Genomic DNA, 17034 nt, shown 5'->3' on the forward strand with positions numbered 1-17034 from the left:
CCAGTAAATCCAAACACAAAGTTGCTATTTATTAAGTGTATCCAGCTAAGATATATACAAATACTCAAAATTTTAAATTCCTTATTATGTGTATGTAATACTGTAGCTTTCTTTTAATCTTTCTATAGTCTTCAGGAATAGTTCTCCAGGCATCATGAAGGACATTCAAAGCTCTTCTTTGGATGTTGGCTGCTTCAATAATACAGATTCCTGGGCTCTGGGAAGGGCAATCCATGACTGAGTGATTTATTTATTTATTTTAATTCTAGGTATGCTTTTACTGCACTGGCAGTGCATAGAATCATTGAAAAAACTGAAAAATACATCTGTTGCTGTTCAGCTTTCCAGATGGTATTACAAGGAGAGTCAAAATCCTATGGTACTTTTCAAGATTCAAGACGTTTATTGTCATATACACTGCAAAACACAAATAGTTATGCTGCAATGAAATTCTTACTTTATTTATTTATTTATTTAGGACAGTGCATGTTAATGAACATAAATGTAAAAAAAAAAAATTACATGAATGTAAACATGCCAGATTATAGCCAGGGGCTAATTTCCATCTGTTGTCCTTAAACATAAAAAAATAGACATAATAATTCATAAAAATTCATCATTTATCCATAATAAAAACTCCATCATCAAACTCACACATACACACCATTCTGTTCCCAAATAAAACATTAAAACTATACAACTCATGCATGATCACACACTTGATTTGTCCATAACCAGTTTTTAACCTTTGCCTTAAACAAACTGAATGTCGAGCATTCTCTAATGGGTTGAGGAAGACTGTTCCACAGATGGCCACCCTTAACAGAGAGGACGTTCTGCCCAAATGCTGTCCGTCTGTAGAGTATAAACAAGTTTCCTCGGATTGTAGCTCGAGTGGTCCTGTCTGAGCTTTCTTTATGCCTAATGAACTGCTTTAGTGGTGGTGGAGCAAGGGAGTGTAAGACTTTATATATTAAACACACTCTTTTAAGTTTCACTAAGTTATTGAAGTTCAGTAATTTATGTTTTTTTAACACATGACAGTGGTGGTGGGAAGTCGGGAACTTTGTGAGTTCCCTTCACACAACTAAGTAAACAACTAACTAACAAATCTCCACTGTGAGCACAGAAAATAATAAATAGAGTTAAGTTTATTTAGTTGTGTGAAGGGAACTCGTAAAATAAGATTTTCTGCATTCATAATTCCATTTTGATGAGATCCCCAAAACCAGTGACTGAAATGAAGCCCCCAACCTCCATTTGTTCTACAGATGACTGTAAACACTCACCATTTCACCTCTTTCCTGACCTCCTCCTAACATACTGAGGACTATCACTCCACGAGTGATAGTTTGCTGCTGTTTTTTTGGTTCAGTTCTTGTGCAATTTGGTATATCTCAGTCCTTTCTCACCGTTTTCCTTGCTTAACACTGCTTCTTGACAGCCACCCTTCCACTGGGACAATTTCTGATGATGTTTTTCCTGTTCCTTAAGGACATGACTTTCAGATACGGTTTATCTGTCTTAGGTCCTCCACCTTGTCCAGTTTCCTCAGTACTTTTAAGGACACATTGCATGCTGTGCCAGAATATTCTTTGCCAAGGTTTTGGCTAATTGCTCTTTGGGAATCACCTTGTTGGTACAAGTACTATTTTATAACATTTAGAGCTTGAGTTAGGCACATTTCTTATGATGGGCTTAACAAACACAACTATTTTTCTGAAAATAAACAAATAAAGTGTAGCCAATAGGCTCCAGGCTACTTAAAGACCTTCAGAATTCCCAAAGAACTATTGTTCAAGATCACTTTAGAAACAAAAACAAACAGCAAAAAAAACCCCCCCAAAACAAAACAAGAAGTGTCTCAAGACTTCTGCACAGTACTGTATGTGAATGTGTAAAGCCACCAGGTAACATACACTACCGTATTTTTAAATTCAGTTTCACATTGGTCACCAATGTAAATCGGCACCAACCTGACAGAGTGGACAGGCAACATTTATTTTCGTTACTTGCTACACATCTAATATTTCATTCATCAACAAAACAGCTGGAAGTTTTATCGAAATGTCATTTGTTTAAGTTTGTCTGCTGTCACACACAGAAAGCAACATAACATAAGGAATTCCACAACACTGAGTGATACATTTATTTCAAGACAGTATCTCAATTTTTGTGGCACTGAAGTGTAAACAGTTCAAAATACATTGGTCGGAGCTGCGTTTGGCAGCATTGCTTAAAATTTACATCTATACCATTTAGCCTTTTCAGTTCTCAGAGATGGGCCAATTACAAATCAATTCAACACATATATATGAAGAGATTTGTGAATTGTGTTCCTTTTTGAACCTGCTGTTAGTTGCCCCATAAATGTTTGGAAAAAAAAAAAAAAAAAAACTTTGCAGGCCCCTTTTACAGTATGAAGTGTCAACAAATCTGTCTGTACTAACAGGTTATTTAAATACCGATTTAAAAAAAAACATTTGCAAATGATATGATATCGGGGATCAAGATGAAACCATCATCCTGTGTGGTCATGACCTCGACAAAATTACATCAATTTTGTCCTTTTAGTGGTGATGAAACACAACAGGAAGTCTGCACCAGCTAATTTTCAGTTCTTCTTCTCTTTGCATTTAAAAATCTGCAGTTGATCTTCTATTTCAGCGCCGGCCAGTTGAAAAACATTTCCGCCCTCCCAATAACTGACAGTGGCAGAAGTCTCTAAATGGCAAAGAGTTCAGGATTTTGTGCGAGTGGCTTTTCATTGGCATGTTTGTGGTCCTCCACCTAAGTTTGGTAGGCGAAGATCAACCAAACAGCAGCAACAGGACGATGCAGGCAGAATTCACTATTATCAAAGGCACTGTAAAAACAAAAGAGTACAAAACACAAAGTAATCAAACTGATTCCATCAGCAACCTCAGAAATATTACAGCTGCTAATTCTTGACTCAAATACATCTGTTGCAGAGTGAATTAAAAATTGAAGAGCACACCAGCAATTTAGCTCACTTAATACTGGGTTATTTAGGAAAAAGTTATTTGATTTTGTTAACATCAGAAAAAAAAAAGTTTGTTGACAGTCATGATAAACTTAAAGTCCACCCTCTTTCATTTTTAAGATTTTGTGTATTAAACAAAAATCCTTAGCAGATCTTAAAAATAGGCAAATGCAACTGCAAATGAATAATTACATATGACATATTACAGTGTGTCATTAGTTATTTAATGAAAGCTAAGCCAAAATGCAGAAGCAGTGTGTCAAAAACTAATTGCATCCGATTCACTAACTTGTAAAATCACCTTTCATCAGTCTCTAACGTGATTGTGGATCGGCCCACTCTTCTTTTCAGGGTTGCTTCAGTTCATTGATATTTGTGGTCATTCATGTGCACACAGTTCTCTTAAGGTCCTGCCACAGCATTTCATTGGAGTTGAGTTTTGGACTTCGACTGGGCCACTGAAGCATTTGAATTCTTATCCTTTTTCAGCCATTCTGTAGTAGATTTGCTGCTGGGATTGGGATCATTGTCATCCTGATTGACCCAATTTTGGCTGTGACCAAAACAACCCCAAATCTCCACTTTGGTCTTGTGTCTGTCCAAAGTAAGTCATGCACCCTATCCGTGACATCCTCCTCTGACACACCAACCCTCTGAATGTCCTCTTTCACTACATGAAACTCATAAATCCTGGCTACTCTGGTCACTCCCAATGAAAATCTCAGCTTAAACTGTGCCACCTCTGTTTCCAAACCATATAAAACAGCAGGTCTCACTGCTGTCTTTTAAACATTCCCCTTCACTCTTCCTGCCATAAATCACTCTTAACACTTATCTCCACCCCATCTCTCCTCTCTTCTTCACCTCTCTTGTGCACTGCCCCAGGTTTTTAACCTCAAGCCTTCACTACCTCTACTCTGTTGTATCTTCACAGTTACAGTTAATATGAGAGTACATTTACTTATTTTTAAGATCTGCTAAGGATTTATGAACAATACAGCCTACCGACCTCTCATGACAGTCCGGACTGAGCGGATGAGATTGAGAATCTGGGCTTTGATTCCTGGATCATCTCCAAAACCTCCAACTCCCTGGTCAACACCCCAACCAACTGCAGACACACGGAGAAATAAAGGAGAAGAGAAAGTACAGGAGACAGATGGGAAGAAAGATGAGAAACACCAGTAAATGAGATAGCAGATGCATGTATACGTGTTTATTTTCCAGTTTAAAAAAAAAGACCACCCGCTTTAATGTTATTCAAAACATTGCATTTTTTTTCTCTGTAATGCTCAACCCTTAATTCTTCCTTATAAATCCCAAACAAGAGCCTCTCCATTAACCAAGAGGCAGCCTGCTAAATGTATACGCGTAGCTAGCTGCTTTTAACCAGTTATTTCACCATATGATGTACGTGACATAAAAAACACTTACTCTTGCTGAGAAATCTCTCCTCATGCAACACAGCGATTGCATTGGTACACAGAATAGCGGTCTGGATGAGAGAGTAAAGAGTAAACGCCATGCTGGCAACTTCTTCTTCTCCTCCTCCTTCTACCGCCACTCCCAGAGATGCTGCTGCCGTAAACAGGCATGCCGACGTCGTGCAACAGACGTAGCCAGATTCACACACACGCGCAATGAATATTAAGTGACCACATCACTCAATTACTCTTTTCTTATACTGTTTTATTGGTGTTTTTCCATCCTATTTCCATTTGATTTACCTGCCCTGTTGTTTTATGCCATTTTAGCTGTTCGGCTGTTGTTTTGAATTGGTCTTATAAATCAGTTTGACTTCACTCTTACCTTTTTTTTTTCTTTTTTTTAAAATTTCTACAGCATCTTTAAGAGGCAACACAAGCATGCATGCAGATCCCCGAGTGCTTGCTTATTGCAAACTTGATCCACTCATTCACACATACATTTACACAAGCACCTTTTTCTATGGCTAAGCAAGTTTAACTTAACAGTCCCACACTCACACTCTGATGGATGCACTTAGCATTCAATATTTTGCTGAAGGACAGTTTGACATATAGAAAAACACTTACTTCTGACTAGTCAACAGCCCACTCCATCTTCTGAACCACACTTCCCATAAAACATAAGTTTGCATTTAGATATAATAACCGGGATCTTCTTAACAGCCTGCTTTTAGTTTCAGAAAGAACTTCATGTTCTGGGTAAAGGGACTCCATCCACACAAACATGAACTAGTCCTCCACATTCAGTTTTTCATATAGACTTTTAATTTACACATAAATAGTAGAGAAACTACAAGAACATTCTGAAATACATCTGCAATAACAGCTTCTAATGATAACATTTTCTCAGTAAATGACAACTTTGTCCATTTATTTTATAAACAAGATGAGTGAGTTGTCACTTTTGCTCTTTTTGATTTTGCTCAAACATCACCATCATCGCCACCACCCCTGTGTCTCTTTCTTTTTCATTTCACATTATAATAAATAGTATTATCACAATTGGGGTCTCAGGAGTTGATACTCAAATAAATAAACAAAAAAAAGCAAAAAAACAAAACAAAACGCACACACACACACACACACAGAGAGATAGGTAGAATGACTGTGAAGATCAGTATTCACATGTATGACATTTTATACAATAAGGTGAAATAATTTACATATAAATATACAACACTGACAAACTTCAGGCCTTTACTCTCGGATGCTCTTTCTGGAGAGAAAGCACGTGTACAGAGTTTTTCATTTCCAAAACAACGAGGCAGATTCTGCAGCTGATGGCAGCAATATTTATTTAGTGATAATCATAAGACGTTACGACAGGAAAACGTCTTGTGGGAGAATGAACCTTCACTGTGTCTTACAGCTGCTCAGTTCCATATGGTACACAGTCTGCAGTTAATGTGACACAGGACATAATTTCAGGTAACTCTGACTTTATAAATAAAGTATTAAATATAATCAGATGTGACATTAATTAAGGACAAGGTAAAAACGGTGGTTTTGAAATGCTGTTAATAGAGTTGTAAACTGCAAAATTTATATATATATATATATATATATATATATATATATATATATATATATATATATATATATATATATATATATATACACATATATGTGGACGTTTTTTGTGGTACCGTGTTGTAGTACCATTGTAAATATCAGTGCTTTATTTATTTATTTATTTTAATTCATCTGACATACTAAACCAAGGTTGTGTGTGTCCAGCCACTGACAAACTGGTGGTGGTGGCTCGTGTTTACAGGGAATGATTAGAGTTGAACATGATGAAGTCCCTTTGGGATCAAATGTTGATAATAGATAAATGTTGTCGTGCTTGTTTCTCTTCAGGGCCATCACTTGGTGATACAAATACAACCTATCTTAGTCCTTTTTCATCCAGAGTTTGGCCAATGTACAGTTGAGCCCACGGGCAGATAAAAACATCCAATCTTTATTTACTTTTTTTTTATGCCTGGAAATTAGTTTTCTGACATCTACAACTGCCTTCCTGGTGGTCCTCAAAGGGCGAGGTTGCTTTGGTCCCGGTTGGCTAATGCTTTGAACGTGACTGCCAACACACTGTGTCACAGGTTTCAGTCAATTAAGTTCAGTTAGGGAACTTGAACCAGGGAAAAAGAGGAAAAACTTTAGAAATCTTTTACCAGTATGATGTCCCACAGCCTCACATGAGTTCTTAGCAGGCAGTGTGTAGAGAGCAACTAACAGAGGTGATATCGAAGAAGCAGCAGAATAATTGCTGTCCCGCGAAAAGTAATATAATGTATGATATAGTTTCACATCCTCTCTGTCGGTGATGGTCTCTGTCAGTTTTCTGTGTGCTAATCCTAAAAAAAAGGGAAATTACATTAGTTTTACATTCAGGGTAAGAGTTTTTCCATACTGATTTAACTGATTGTTTAGAATCACCCCAGAAAATTATAATAAAATGTAGCCAGTAATGCCAAATGTGTTAATGCTATAAGACAGTTTATTATCAATCAAATGAAAATTAAGTATATTTCACTGTCTTGCCATTATCTCTATTATGATGTAAATATGAGGCTTAATAATGTGCAGCTTGTCAAAAGCTTTTTATGTGATAACTATTTATTTTTACATTTCTTTAAGCTTCATTTTAAATTTACTGAAAAATATTCACCTCTTTGCTACTTGTTGAGATGGGAGCTGATCTTTTCTTTTCTGATGATGTTTGCGTAGGGAATCTGAAAGGCAAAAACGCGACATAAAACGTTACATTCTTCCTAAAGAAATACCTTTAACACTGAAAAAGGTTCTCTAAAGTAAACTTTACTATTATGATTTTATCATTGGTGGAAATATGAAAATCCAAAACTCTAGCCAAGCTGGTGAAAGTAAAAGTCTGTCAACACAAATTAAACATTTTTTGGAGTTCATTTGCATGTCTGTGTGAACTTAATGTGTCATTACTCTCAGACAGATCCATCTGCTGGTTCTAGACACATTTGTCAATTATTTACGTGAGTATGTGCATTTGGTGTGCACATACAGGCTTATAAATTAGCTTGAACCCATATTCATAATCGCCTGCCTTTGTGATTACATGAATGCATGTTCTTGTGTGCGTTTTGGCGCACGCCTTGCCACTGTGTGCACACAAGCGTGTACAGTGGTGGCATGTGTCAGAAAACAAAGACAAACAGCGTCTGTCAGCCTGTCTGCCAGCTGCTCCAGTGATTGATGTCGACGGAAACACTCAGATGGCTGCAAAGGAACTTCTCACCCGTGAAAGACAAACTAGATGATTGGCTCTGTCATTTGATGGACAAATAAGCAAACGCATGTGTCCGGTCAAGTCCTAGTGATGGCTTCATTTATTCAGCCTTTAATTTTTGTTTTTGTTTTAACCCATGGCAAGGATTTCCCAAGTATGCATACAATCTCTAGCAGTAGTCAGAGAATTGACTGGCACATTTCCTCATCGGTTTTAGATTTTTTTTTGTTTCGGTTGATGTGATGTCACTGTATTTTAGTAAGTACTGCATAATTAGTCTTAATTATATTTTTTCTCAAAATCCTTGCAGACAATTTTTAAGGCAATCATGAAGATTTTCTTTTAATTTGTGTATCTAAAAAAGGGTGTTTAATTTGTCATTTAAAAGCATATTTCCATCAGTGTTAAGCACTAACATTAGTAGTCTTACCATCTGTAACTGTTGGACCATCTCCTCTCTGTAGGCGAGCTCTCGTTTCATCTGATCTTGAAAATTGTCTGAAATTAGCGTACAATAAAAACAAACCTTGATTAGGTGGCGCGTGTATTGTCATTTTGGAAAATTGGAGTGATAAAGACAGCCGATGACAGAAAAGGGTTGAGCAAAAAAAAATCGGCGAAAATAAAAAACTGAAAGGTAAAAATGGGGATAAAGGTAAAGGTGTAAGAGACTATAAGAAAGACAGAAAAGGAGAAGTTGCCCTTCAGAGTATGGAAACTAAAAAGAAATCAGGGTAAGGGGGAAAAAACTGACTTACGGAAGACAGGAAATGGTGAGGTGCCCTTCAAAGCGTGAAACTCTTGCTCCAGTCTCCTCCTGAAGTCGATCTGTTCCAGCAGAACCTTCTGGAGCTCTTCTACAGAAGGACAGAAGAAAGCAGAAGGAAAATATGAGAGTGGTTGCATTAAAATATTCTCTCACAATCTCACAAATGTCCATCTAGTATAGATTACTAGTTTTCTATGGTCAGTGCAGCTGAGATGTGCTCAAACAGCCCTTACCTTTCTCCATGCTCTCAACATCCTTTTTCAGCTGCACAGGAGAAGCAGCACCCTGGCTTTGATCGCCTGAAAACATGAAGAGACTTAATTTCAAACTTTGAAATTAATTGTTAACTAAACTGGGATTTGATCCACGAACAGGAAATGAGTACAAAACAAACAAATAAAAATAATGAATTTAAGGCCATGCTCATAAACTATAAATGATCTTGAAATCAGTTATTCAAAAGCAACCAGAAAAGCTACAAATGTAAGTGAAGTTAAGTGAAAGCATCAGGCATCATTTGATCGCCTAAAGGAGGTTATGTCTGTTTGTTAGATCAGGATAAGGATGAGAACAGAATGTGCACGGTGAGACTCAACAAGAAAAACAACAGACTGGATGGCAAAAGTGTGAGGAAAAATTAGGAGAAACAATGTCCATAAACATTTAATAAATTAGTATGAATAACAAAGAAAAAATAGAAAAATACAATAAAATTTGCTGATCAAAAGACTGATCAAAAAGAGAGTGATAACCCTTCAGAAACTAAAAGAAGTCAGCTGACTTTGTGTGCAGAAAGCCAAAGTTAAGTGTAAGTGTAAAGTGAAGTATTGCAAAAACAACTTAACTGCAGTCTCCATTATTTGGACAGAACTACTTGGTTTTTATTTTGTCATGGACTAATTTAGTTTCCTCCTCTCTTCAGCTGTAAGTGAAGCATTGCAATTCATGTTCTGGCCTCTAGGTGTCAGTACAAGTTCATGGAAACTACTTATGATGACCGGAGACTATGACGAGCTTTACTGTTCTCGCCTCTTATTGTAATATCATGCTTCGTCCAATCTAGTCAGAGAGATTTGAGTCAATCATCTGGTGGCTGTTAAAGCTGAAGAAGGGCGGAGATGTGGAAAGTTTTGATTTTACTACAAAAGTTAAGATTTTTTGACCAATACAAGTAGTTCCTGCAAACTAAAGCAGGATTTAAAAGCCATAAATATGGTTAAAAAAAACATCCTCACAGTTAATAGTGCGAATGTTTTATAAAATATATGTTCTGTCTGTTTTGTCTTTTTTTTAACTCCTGGAGGATAAATCTACTTGTTGCTTTAAAAGTCTGCCATCCTCAGAACAAATATCTCCATTACATGCTGTGTTTTTCCTTCAGATTTCCAGTGTCTGCCATGGTAAGCATGCATGTGTGTGTTTGAGCTAATGTCTGAATTGTGACAATGAGGCATTGAACGCCTTAATGAAGCAAGTGAGCACCCTCGATATGTGTATCCTCCTCCAGTCATTTCATGTCCTGGCTCCTTAAGCCTCCCTATGCTTCTCTCTCTCTCATTTAGAACAGAGAGAGCTCTCCTCTCTCCTCCTCTCCTCTCTCCTTTCCTCTCCTCTCTCTGTCTCATTTGACAAGCAAATTTGCAGACAGTGCCCGAGGATAACAACCTCGTTTGACAGTCAATTAACCGTGAATAGTCAAAGCCAAGGCGGTTTGCATTACATAAATGGAAAATTAGATTATTTTTTCTCCCTAGAAACAGAGGGAGAGTTTAAAGACAGTGGAGGGGGGTGGAGGGACTCGGAGGAATCAGGCCTTCTAATCACGTAGAGCTTCCCACCGCCCAGGGAGACGTTTGGCAATCAGGGGAAAGGTGGTCTCATTTAATTTGTTTCGTGTAATTTTTCGAAATACATTATACATTATGCACAGGGATCATTACGATGTGTGTGCGTGTAGGGGTTGAGGGAATGGGGGGTAGATATAAATGTTGGCACAGATGTCATAAAGCACTTTTAATGTCTTCCTGACAGATATAAAAAGGTAATAAGCTGTGATCTTTTTCAAACGGGAAAGGTTTTTTTGCGCTGAGAAAGGGGAAAAAAGGCAATTATGTCGGGGGCGATATGGGTCTGGGATGGAGATTGCCAGCGCGGCTGCTTATCTCTGAGCTGATGTTTTCTTGTTGAACTATAACGGCCCCCCTAAGAGTAACAGCCCTAGCGACAACGCCACTAAAGAGAGGAGCCGTGGCAGAGCGGCGAAAGAGGCAGCTTTGCACTGCTGTTTCATCTCTGTGTGTATTTATATGAATCCCTTAACTTGCCATCTGAGAGGACATGTAGATGGAGATGGATAAAGCTTAAGAGTCAAAGGCTTTCCCTCACTGACTGAACTGTTCTGAATGTCATTTGTGTAAGAAATCAGTGTCGTTTTGCAAATAAAGTCATAAAGTGTCAGTTTTTAATCAGCATTTTAATCACAAGTAGGTTTACTTTCTAATATAAATAATAATCAGTGTCATCAAACACCAAATATAAGCAGACGGTATCCATTCCATCCCAATAATTATACTTTCAGTGCCTGATTTGCCAGTTTCAACTTTTGCCTTTAGTTTATTTTCTGTGTTCTATCTGAATGTAGCTGTTTTGCAACCACTTATAAAAAAAGAATAAATACAAAAACGTGAGTTTTTATACCTGAGTTCTCCCTCCAGTAGTCCGGGGCCGACGTCTCAGTCTCTGGTACAAAGAAACTATTCTGTTCTTTTGTTTCATCTGAGAAAAGATGAGAGCGAAAGACAGGAAGACAGACAGGAAGAGAGATTCAGTAAGGGCCATTGGCTGAGCTGGTTATCCGGACACATGGAGATAACTAAGTGTACGCATGATGTGTGCGTCTCCTTTGTGTGTATGCATTTGGGAGCTATGGTCGAGCGTACGCATGTGTGTTTGTCAACGCACTGCGAGAAAACACGGGGAAGACATTTTCTCCGGGAAAAGGGTCAGAGTGGGAGATGAGAGGAGCAAATGAAACGTCACAGGAATATGAGCCTCACAGGAACACAGGGACACTATAAAACCACTCACTCAGACAATAAATGAAACAAAGATGCTATAATACAACAGACTCGGACATCTGATGAAGCAAATAGTAACAGTTTGCTGAAATAGATTGTGTAATGCTATTTGATGAAACAGTGTAAAAAACATTTGATGAAACTGAGACATCGTAAAACAACTGCAGGGTGGAAGATGTAGCGTCCAACAAACCATGCAACCAATATAGTGATTTCTGGAGATTATATATGAAAGATTATTTGCTGTTGCAAATTTGATGGAGAAAAAAAGGATGATGCTTAATGTGCTTTTTAACTTTTGTGTCAACAACTATTTTTCAGTTTCAAAACGAATGCATTTAATTAGATTTCTGCAATGCCGCGTTCTGTGTTGTGGAGACTTTAAAATGAAAAACTGTTCCAAAAGATTAAAACGTTTGCGCTTACCGGAAATGCTGGAATTGTCTTTGGTTGCATATGCAGGAAGTCCTTCGTCTCTGTTTTTGTGAACCTGGAAATCAAATATAGTTAATAAATATTTAATTTAAGACAATAAATTTAAAAAACTGGAACATGCACTGAGGCAGGGCAGTCTGATTCTGATAATACTAATACTACTAATAATTTAATCTGCAATATACTGGAGACTATGCTTTTATTCCTCAAAATGAATACTGAGATAAATCTGCAGTGTGTTGCTAGATGATAGTTTAACCCCCCCAAAGAAAACCATCGTCAAAATTGAACCTCTACTTCCTCCTCCTCTTGGAGGTCTGGTTAACATGGGAGTCGACAGGTTAAAGATTAGAGTTGCCCTAACAAGCTGGGGTGACAGAGGGAGAACGAACACAACGTGGCCATTAAACAAGCCACACCTGGGCCTATTAGCTAGTATCAGAGTGAGGTGACTGTTTTCATGTCTACGGGGAGAAACCAGCCTATCAATCTGCTTATGCAGATCACACCACTGCCTGACTGCGGCACCATTTAAATAATAATTAGCTAAAGTGGCCTGTGGGGATATTTACGTTTTTGTAAGCTGTGTCCTCCCGGTGAGGTGGGGTGGAGCTTGAGAGAGGTAAGCTGGCAGGAGGGGAGGTGGGCAGGCTGGGAGACTCCTGCTGGATCGGATCTGAGGAGGATCGAGGGGACGTACCGGGATACATTGCGCCACTCCCTCTGTCTTTCCCCCTATCCTCTCCAGCATTGTCACTCAGCGCAGAGAGGTACAGGTTGGTTTGAGTCTGTGGTGGTCTGTTTGTAAAGCTTCCCTCCTCTTCATCATCTTGCTTTGATGACTCCACATCCACTTCCCCCTCCTCCTCGCTTTCTGCTCCCTCCGGTTCCCCATCACCTCCACTTTCACTTCCATAGCTGCAACTGCTAGTTGGTGATAGCCGCGGGTGTTGGTCTGATCTGGTGACTACAAAGTCTTCATCCGTTGCTCCAGTGACCCCTCCGCCATTGCTGTGGAGCTTGGCAATGCTTTCTGCATCTTTGATGACAGGTCGGAACGCAGAGCCATAGCTTGACTTCCTTGACTGGAGAGTTGGGTTCTCCAGTAGTTTGAGCCAGCCCTCTGAGGTGACAGGGCGAGGGTCGGTGGTAACTGTTGTACACTCTGTGTCAAACAGCCCAGATTTGGGTGTGGTGGACCCGCCACTGGGAGTCATAGTTGCATTGATCCCACTTCCATTTCCACTCACAGCTCCAGATTCACTGGGGTCTGAGAGATCCAGGAAGGCCTGCCTCAGTGAGGGGTTGTCTGTCAGGGAGGAGAGGGTGCTGGGCTGAGGATGGATGTAAGTGGGGACAGGGATTCCTCCTGCTGCTCTTGGTGGCCAAAACATGCAGAAAGGAGGATAAAAAGAGTCTTTTCGACCGGGCCATAAAAGACCAGACAACCCTGCCCCTTTCTGTCCAGCTGGCACATCACTGTCCTCTTTTTTCTGCTGGCAGAGGCCAAATGCTGGAAAGGGATAAGGGGAGGGGAAGAGTGATGTAGGAGGGAACTTCTGCAGCATGCCGAAACCTTTGCTTGGGACAGGAATGACAGGGTAACTACGTGGTGTCTTACGAGGAGAAAGACTCCCTCCATCCAGATCATCCTCATCTTCAAAGCGGGTTCTTTTCTGAGCACCCAGCTCAGGTCCCATTACGTGAGGCACCACTGAACCTGACAGACTCTTCATGGGACCCATAGCAGAACAATGGGAAGACGAGGGCAAGGCTCTCTTTCGGCTGCCTCCATTGAACATAGCTTTGACATCTTCCCACGCATAAATTAACTCCTCTGGTGGATGTTTGTCGGTTAGTTTGAGGTGTCGTCGCCAGGAATTAAAGTTGGCAGCATCAGGCTGGGTATATTTGGTTTCTGGTGTTGAGCGGTGGGAATGGAAAATAAACTTATTTGGGGAGAAGTACATGTTGCAGAAGGAACACTTGATGCATTTGGCCCTTGAACTATTGTAGCGTGCAGGAATGAAGTTACCACGGCAACCCCAGGCGCACTCATGTGTTACATCGAAAGCAAAGTTGTCGGGGAGTTTCGGTGGCGAGTTCTCTCCGAGAAAGGACTTGCACAGACGCTCAGCTTCACGCTTGGTGATCATGCCACAGCGTCGTGACGAGATGGGCATGGCGCCGGCCCTTCGGAGTATCTCCAGCTGAACCGGCGTGCACTGAACACAGGTGATGCCCAGTGCCACCCGACGATTGTGAATCTCATTATAACTGTAATTCTTGAGAAGTGTGTTGGAAATCTGCGCCAAGCAAAGTCTCTCTGTATTATCTATGACCAGTGATACAATGGGAACGCCATAAAGGAAGACCTGGCCAACCTGGTTGGGTTTGAGTGGTGAGGAGGAAGAAGAAGGAGAGGGTGACGATAAGGAAGAGGATGAAGAGTGGTGATGGGTGGGCCTGGGTGGAGTCAGGGGTTCCTGTTGGTAGGGGCCTGTTGAGCTTGTCATTATGATATCAGTAGGGCTTGAAAGATGAGTCTTGTCCATGCTCGGATAAAAAGTAAAAAAAAAACCTGGAAAGAAAGAAAGAAAGAAAGAAAGAAAGAAAGAAAGAAAGTTCAACATTTATTAATTCATAAATAACCTTTTAAAACAGTTTACGAGCGCTTCTCTACCTGTATTATCAGCAATATGAAATGAGTTTCTTATTACCTAATATGCACTTCGACCAAATAAATATTCCTCAAAATAATAAATAACAGAGAAGTGGATAAGGGAGAGCAAAGAGAATAAATAAAAAAATCCAGTGAAATGTAACATTTTAATTAAATGTATCTGATTACCCTTTCAAAATCTGTTTTTTAAGAAAGTTAACAATTAATTTAGAAATATTTTGACATCACAGCTAAATGCTTATTTTAATATTTTTAATGTATTTTAATTTCTGACTATTCTTGCAATTTCATAAGGGGCACAGAAATCGAAGCTGAATTGTGCAGATGGAATATTATTGCTGTTACTTGTTTTGATGACAGCAAATATATTTTTTAAATGCTCAGGAGGTATATCTCGATGTGGCTCCTGCGAATTTTTGAATTATCAAATGGGAAAAATGATTCAGGAGGATGAGGAAACACTCTTTCATAAGCACTGCTGTGAAGTGTACTTTAAAAAAAAGAATCATTTAAAAAAATTAAAAATAAAATAATGCAAATACCACCAATGGCACATACGGTATTTTAATAAGGTTGCATATAGTTATTATTATTATTTCTGTACCATTCACAAGGCTTTGCTTATATGATGCCAATCTTATTGCCTTTAATAGAACTGTGGCACTTCAGATGTCCCATTCGTGCGTTACTTCATATAATTTTTATTGTGTTTATTTATTGTGCTTATTTTAATATACCTTATATTTTTGCATATATTTTAAGTATGATAATGATAATTACTGAATATAACGAATAGTGTAAATAAGAGATTTATATGAGCTTCTTGAGAATAAAAGTTATTTTTTGTAAATGTATTATGAATATATTGTTTTCACTTTTTTTAGAAACAGCAAATTTGCATGCCAGAAATTTCCATAAATCCCTTACAGCGCATCTTATGTTGGTTCTGCATTCACACACAGTTGTGATATATTTTATAAACCGGTATAATATTTTACAAACATTTCACAAAATTTTAAATTAAAGAGATCGTTGCTAAGAAATTACAATACATTTATACATTCTAAGAAATTTAATAATTACATTGCGTATTACAGAAAAAGGACACTGGGTCTAAGAATGTAAAACAACTGCGGTGTTTTTCTTCTTCTTCTGTTTGATTTAACTACTCATAGGTACAGCATAAAGACGACACGCAGGACTCCGCATACCAGAACTTTAACTCAAGAATTCAGCCCGTCTTTAATTTTTACTATATTAAATTTTTTCTTTACATATTTCTTTTCTTTTTTTATGCTGTTTGTTTTTCTTTTTTTTTCGCAGAAAACACATATGCTTCCATTAAAGTTTTCACAAGTGGGTTTCACGTTCAACTTCGGTAGAACAAAATTAAAACAATAACAACAACAACAAAATAATAACAATAATAATAACAACAACAACAAAAGCAATAATAATAACAATGTATTCCAAGGAAATAGAGGACTGTGAGTTATACATGCATCGCATTTTCTGTCCCCACTGTTCATGTAACACAAATCGATAACAGTCTACACTTTTACAACACTTTAACCAGAGTAAGCTCGGGAATGATCAGCAGTCCTTACCTTCGGCTTCTGGGGAAAATCCCAAAACGCGTCAAAAATATCCCGGTCACGAGAGAAATCGATTTATCCTGCGCAGCTTTAAAAGACTCATTTTATCACGTAAAAAACAAACAAACGAGAAACCTTGTATCCGGGAAACACGTGGAAGCTATTTTTTATTTATTTACTTTTTAACTGTAGAGAGAGCCTGCTCATGATGTGAGTAAACTGCGGCGCTCGCGCCGGCTTTATTCCCTTTTCTGAGACACCTCGCGCAGTCCTAATCCCCCCTCCTCTCTCTCCCTCTCTCTCTCTCCCTCACGCGCTCTCTCTCTCACCCGGCAGCACACCTGCCTCGAGTTTGATTGGCGTGTGGCGCGAGCTCAGCCCACCATCCGGGACAGACACCCGCACACCTTCACGCGCGCACACAAACCTCCCACCTCCCGCCTTCCCTCACTGCGCCGCTCTGTCCAAGTGAACAGCTAAAATGACGTCTCCCTAACTGTCAGCGAAACGCTGGAAAACTCAAATTAACGCCACAGAGGTCCAGGGTAATGAGTCCAGAGCGCGCGCCTTCAAACTTTAAACAGCCACCTACACTAAAAAAAGACAAACCCAGGATATAGGAGGGGCGCAATTTTAGCTATTTTACTTACCATATCATCGGCCTAATGAATATTAATTTCAGCTTAAGTGGTTATTTTCACACAGAACCAACCATAGCT

At 39.0% G+C, this 17034-nt stretch overlaps 2 protein-coding genes across 2 annotated transcripts; both read right to left on the bottom strand.

The window, feature by feature from the left end:
- Positions 1-2125: 2125 nt before the first annotated feature.
- ier3ip1 (immediate early response 3 interacting protein 1) lies at positions 2126-4598 on the bottom strand. The gene is made up of 3 exons (XM_004538369.4): positions 4439-4598; positions 4014-4115; positions 2126-2866 (listed from the first exon to the last, which is right to left on the bottom strand). Exons 1-3 carry the CDS (start codon positions 4527-4529, stop codon positions 2811-2813), a joined length of 249 nt encoding a protein of 82 aa, XP_004538426.1. The 5' UTR covers positions 4530-4598; the 3' UTR covers positions 2126-2810.
- A 635-nt stretch (positions 4599-5233) lies between these two features.
- On the bottom strand, positions 5234-16626 carry skor2 (SKI family transcriptional corepressor 2). Its single transcript, XM_004538368.5, has 9 exons — positions 16328-16626; positions 12610-14618; positions 12029-12092; positions 11223-11300; positions 8759-8824; positions 8515-8613; positions 8187-8254; positions 7163-7226; positions 5234-6848 (listed from the first exon to the last, which is right to left on the bottom strand). Exons 2-8 carry the CDS (start codon positions 14590-14592, stop codon positions 7170-7172), a joined length of 2415 nt encoding a protein of 804 aa, XP_004538425.1. The 5' UTR covers positions 14593-14618; positions 16328-16626; the 3' UTR covers positions 5234-6848; positions 7163-7169.
- Positions 16627-17034: the final 408 nt, after the last annotated feature.

Source organism: Maylandia zebra, linkage group LG7, assembly GCF_041146795.1.
Source record: "Maylandia zebra isolate NMK-2024a linkage group LG7, Mzebra_GT3a, whole genome shotgun sequence".
Classification (NCBI taxonomy): domain Eukaryota; kingdom Metazoa; phylum Chordata; class Actinopteri; order Cichliformes; family Cichlidae; genus Maylandia; species Maylandia zebra.

Coding starts and splice junctions, on each gene's coding strand:
- skor2 (XM_004538368.5), bottom strand. CDS start 14,592: ATGGACAAGACTCATCTTTCAAGCCCTACTGATATCATAATGACAAGC. Junction 12,093..12,609: donor AGGACACAGCTTACAAAAAC/GTAAATATCCCC, acceptor TTTGATTTCCAG/GTTCACAAAAACAGAGACGA. Junction 8,614..8,758: donor TGTTGAGAGCATGGAGAAAG/GTAAGGGCTGTT, acceptor GTCCTTCTGTAG/AAGAGCTCCAGAAGGTTCTG.
- ier3ip1 (XM_004538369.4), bottom strand. CDS start 4,529: ATGGCGTTTACTCTTTACTCTCTCATCCAGACCGCTATTCTGTGTACC. Junction 4,116..4,438: donor GGAGAGATTTCTCAGCAAGA/GTAAGTGTTTTT, acceptor GTGTGTCTGCAG/TTGGTTGGGGTGTTGACCAG. Junction 2,867..4,013: donor AGTCCGGACTGTCATGAGAG/GTCGGTAGGCTG, acceptor TTGTTTTTACAG/TGCCTTTGATAATAGTGAAT.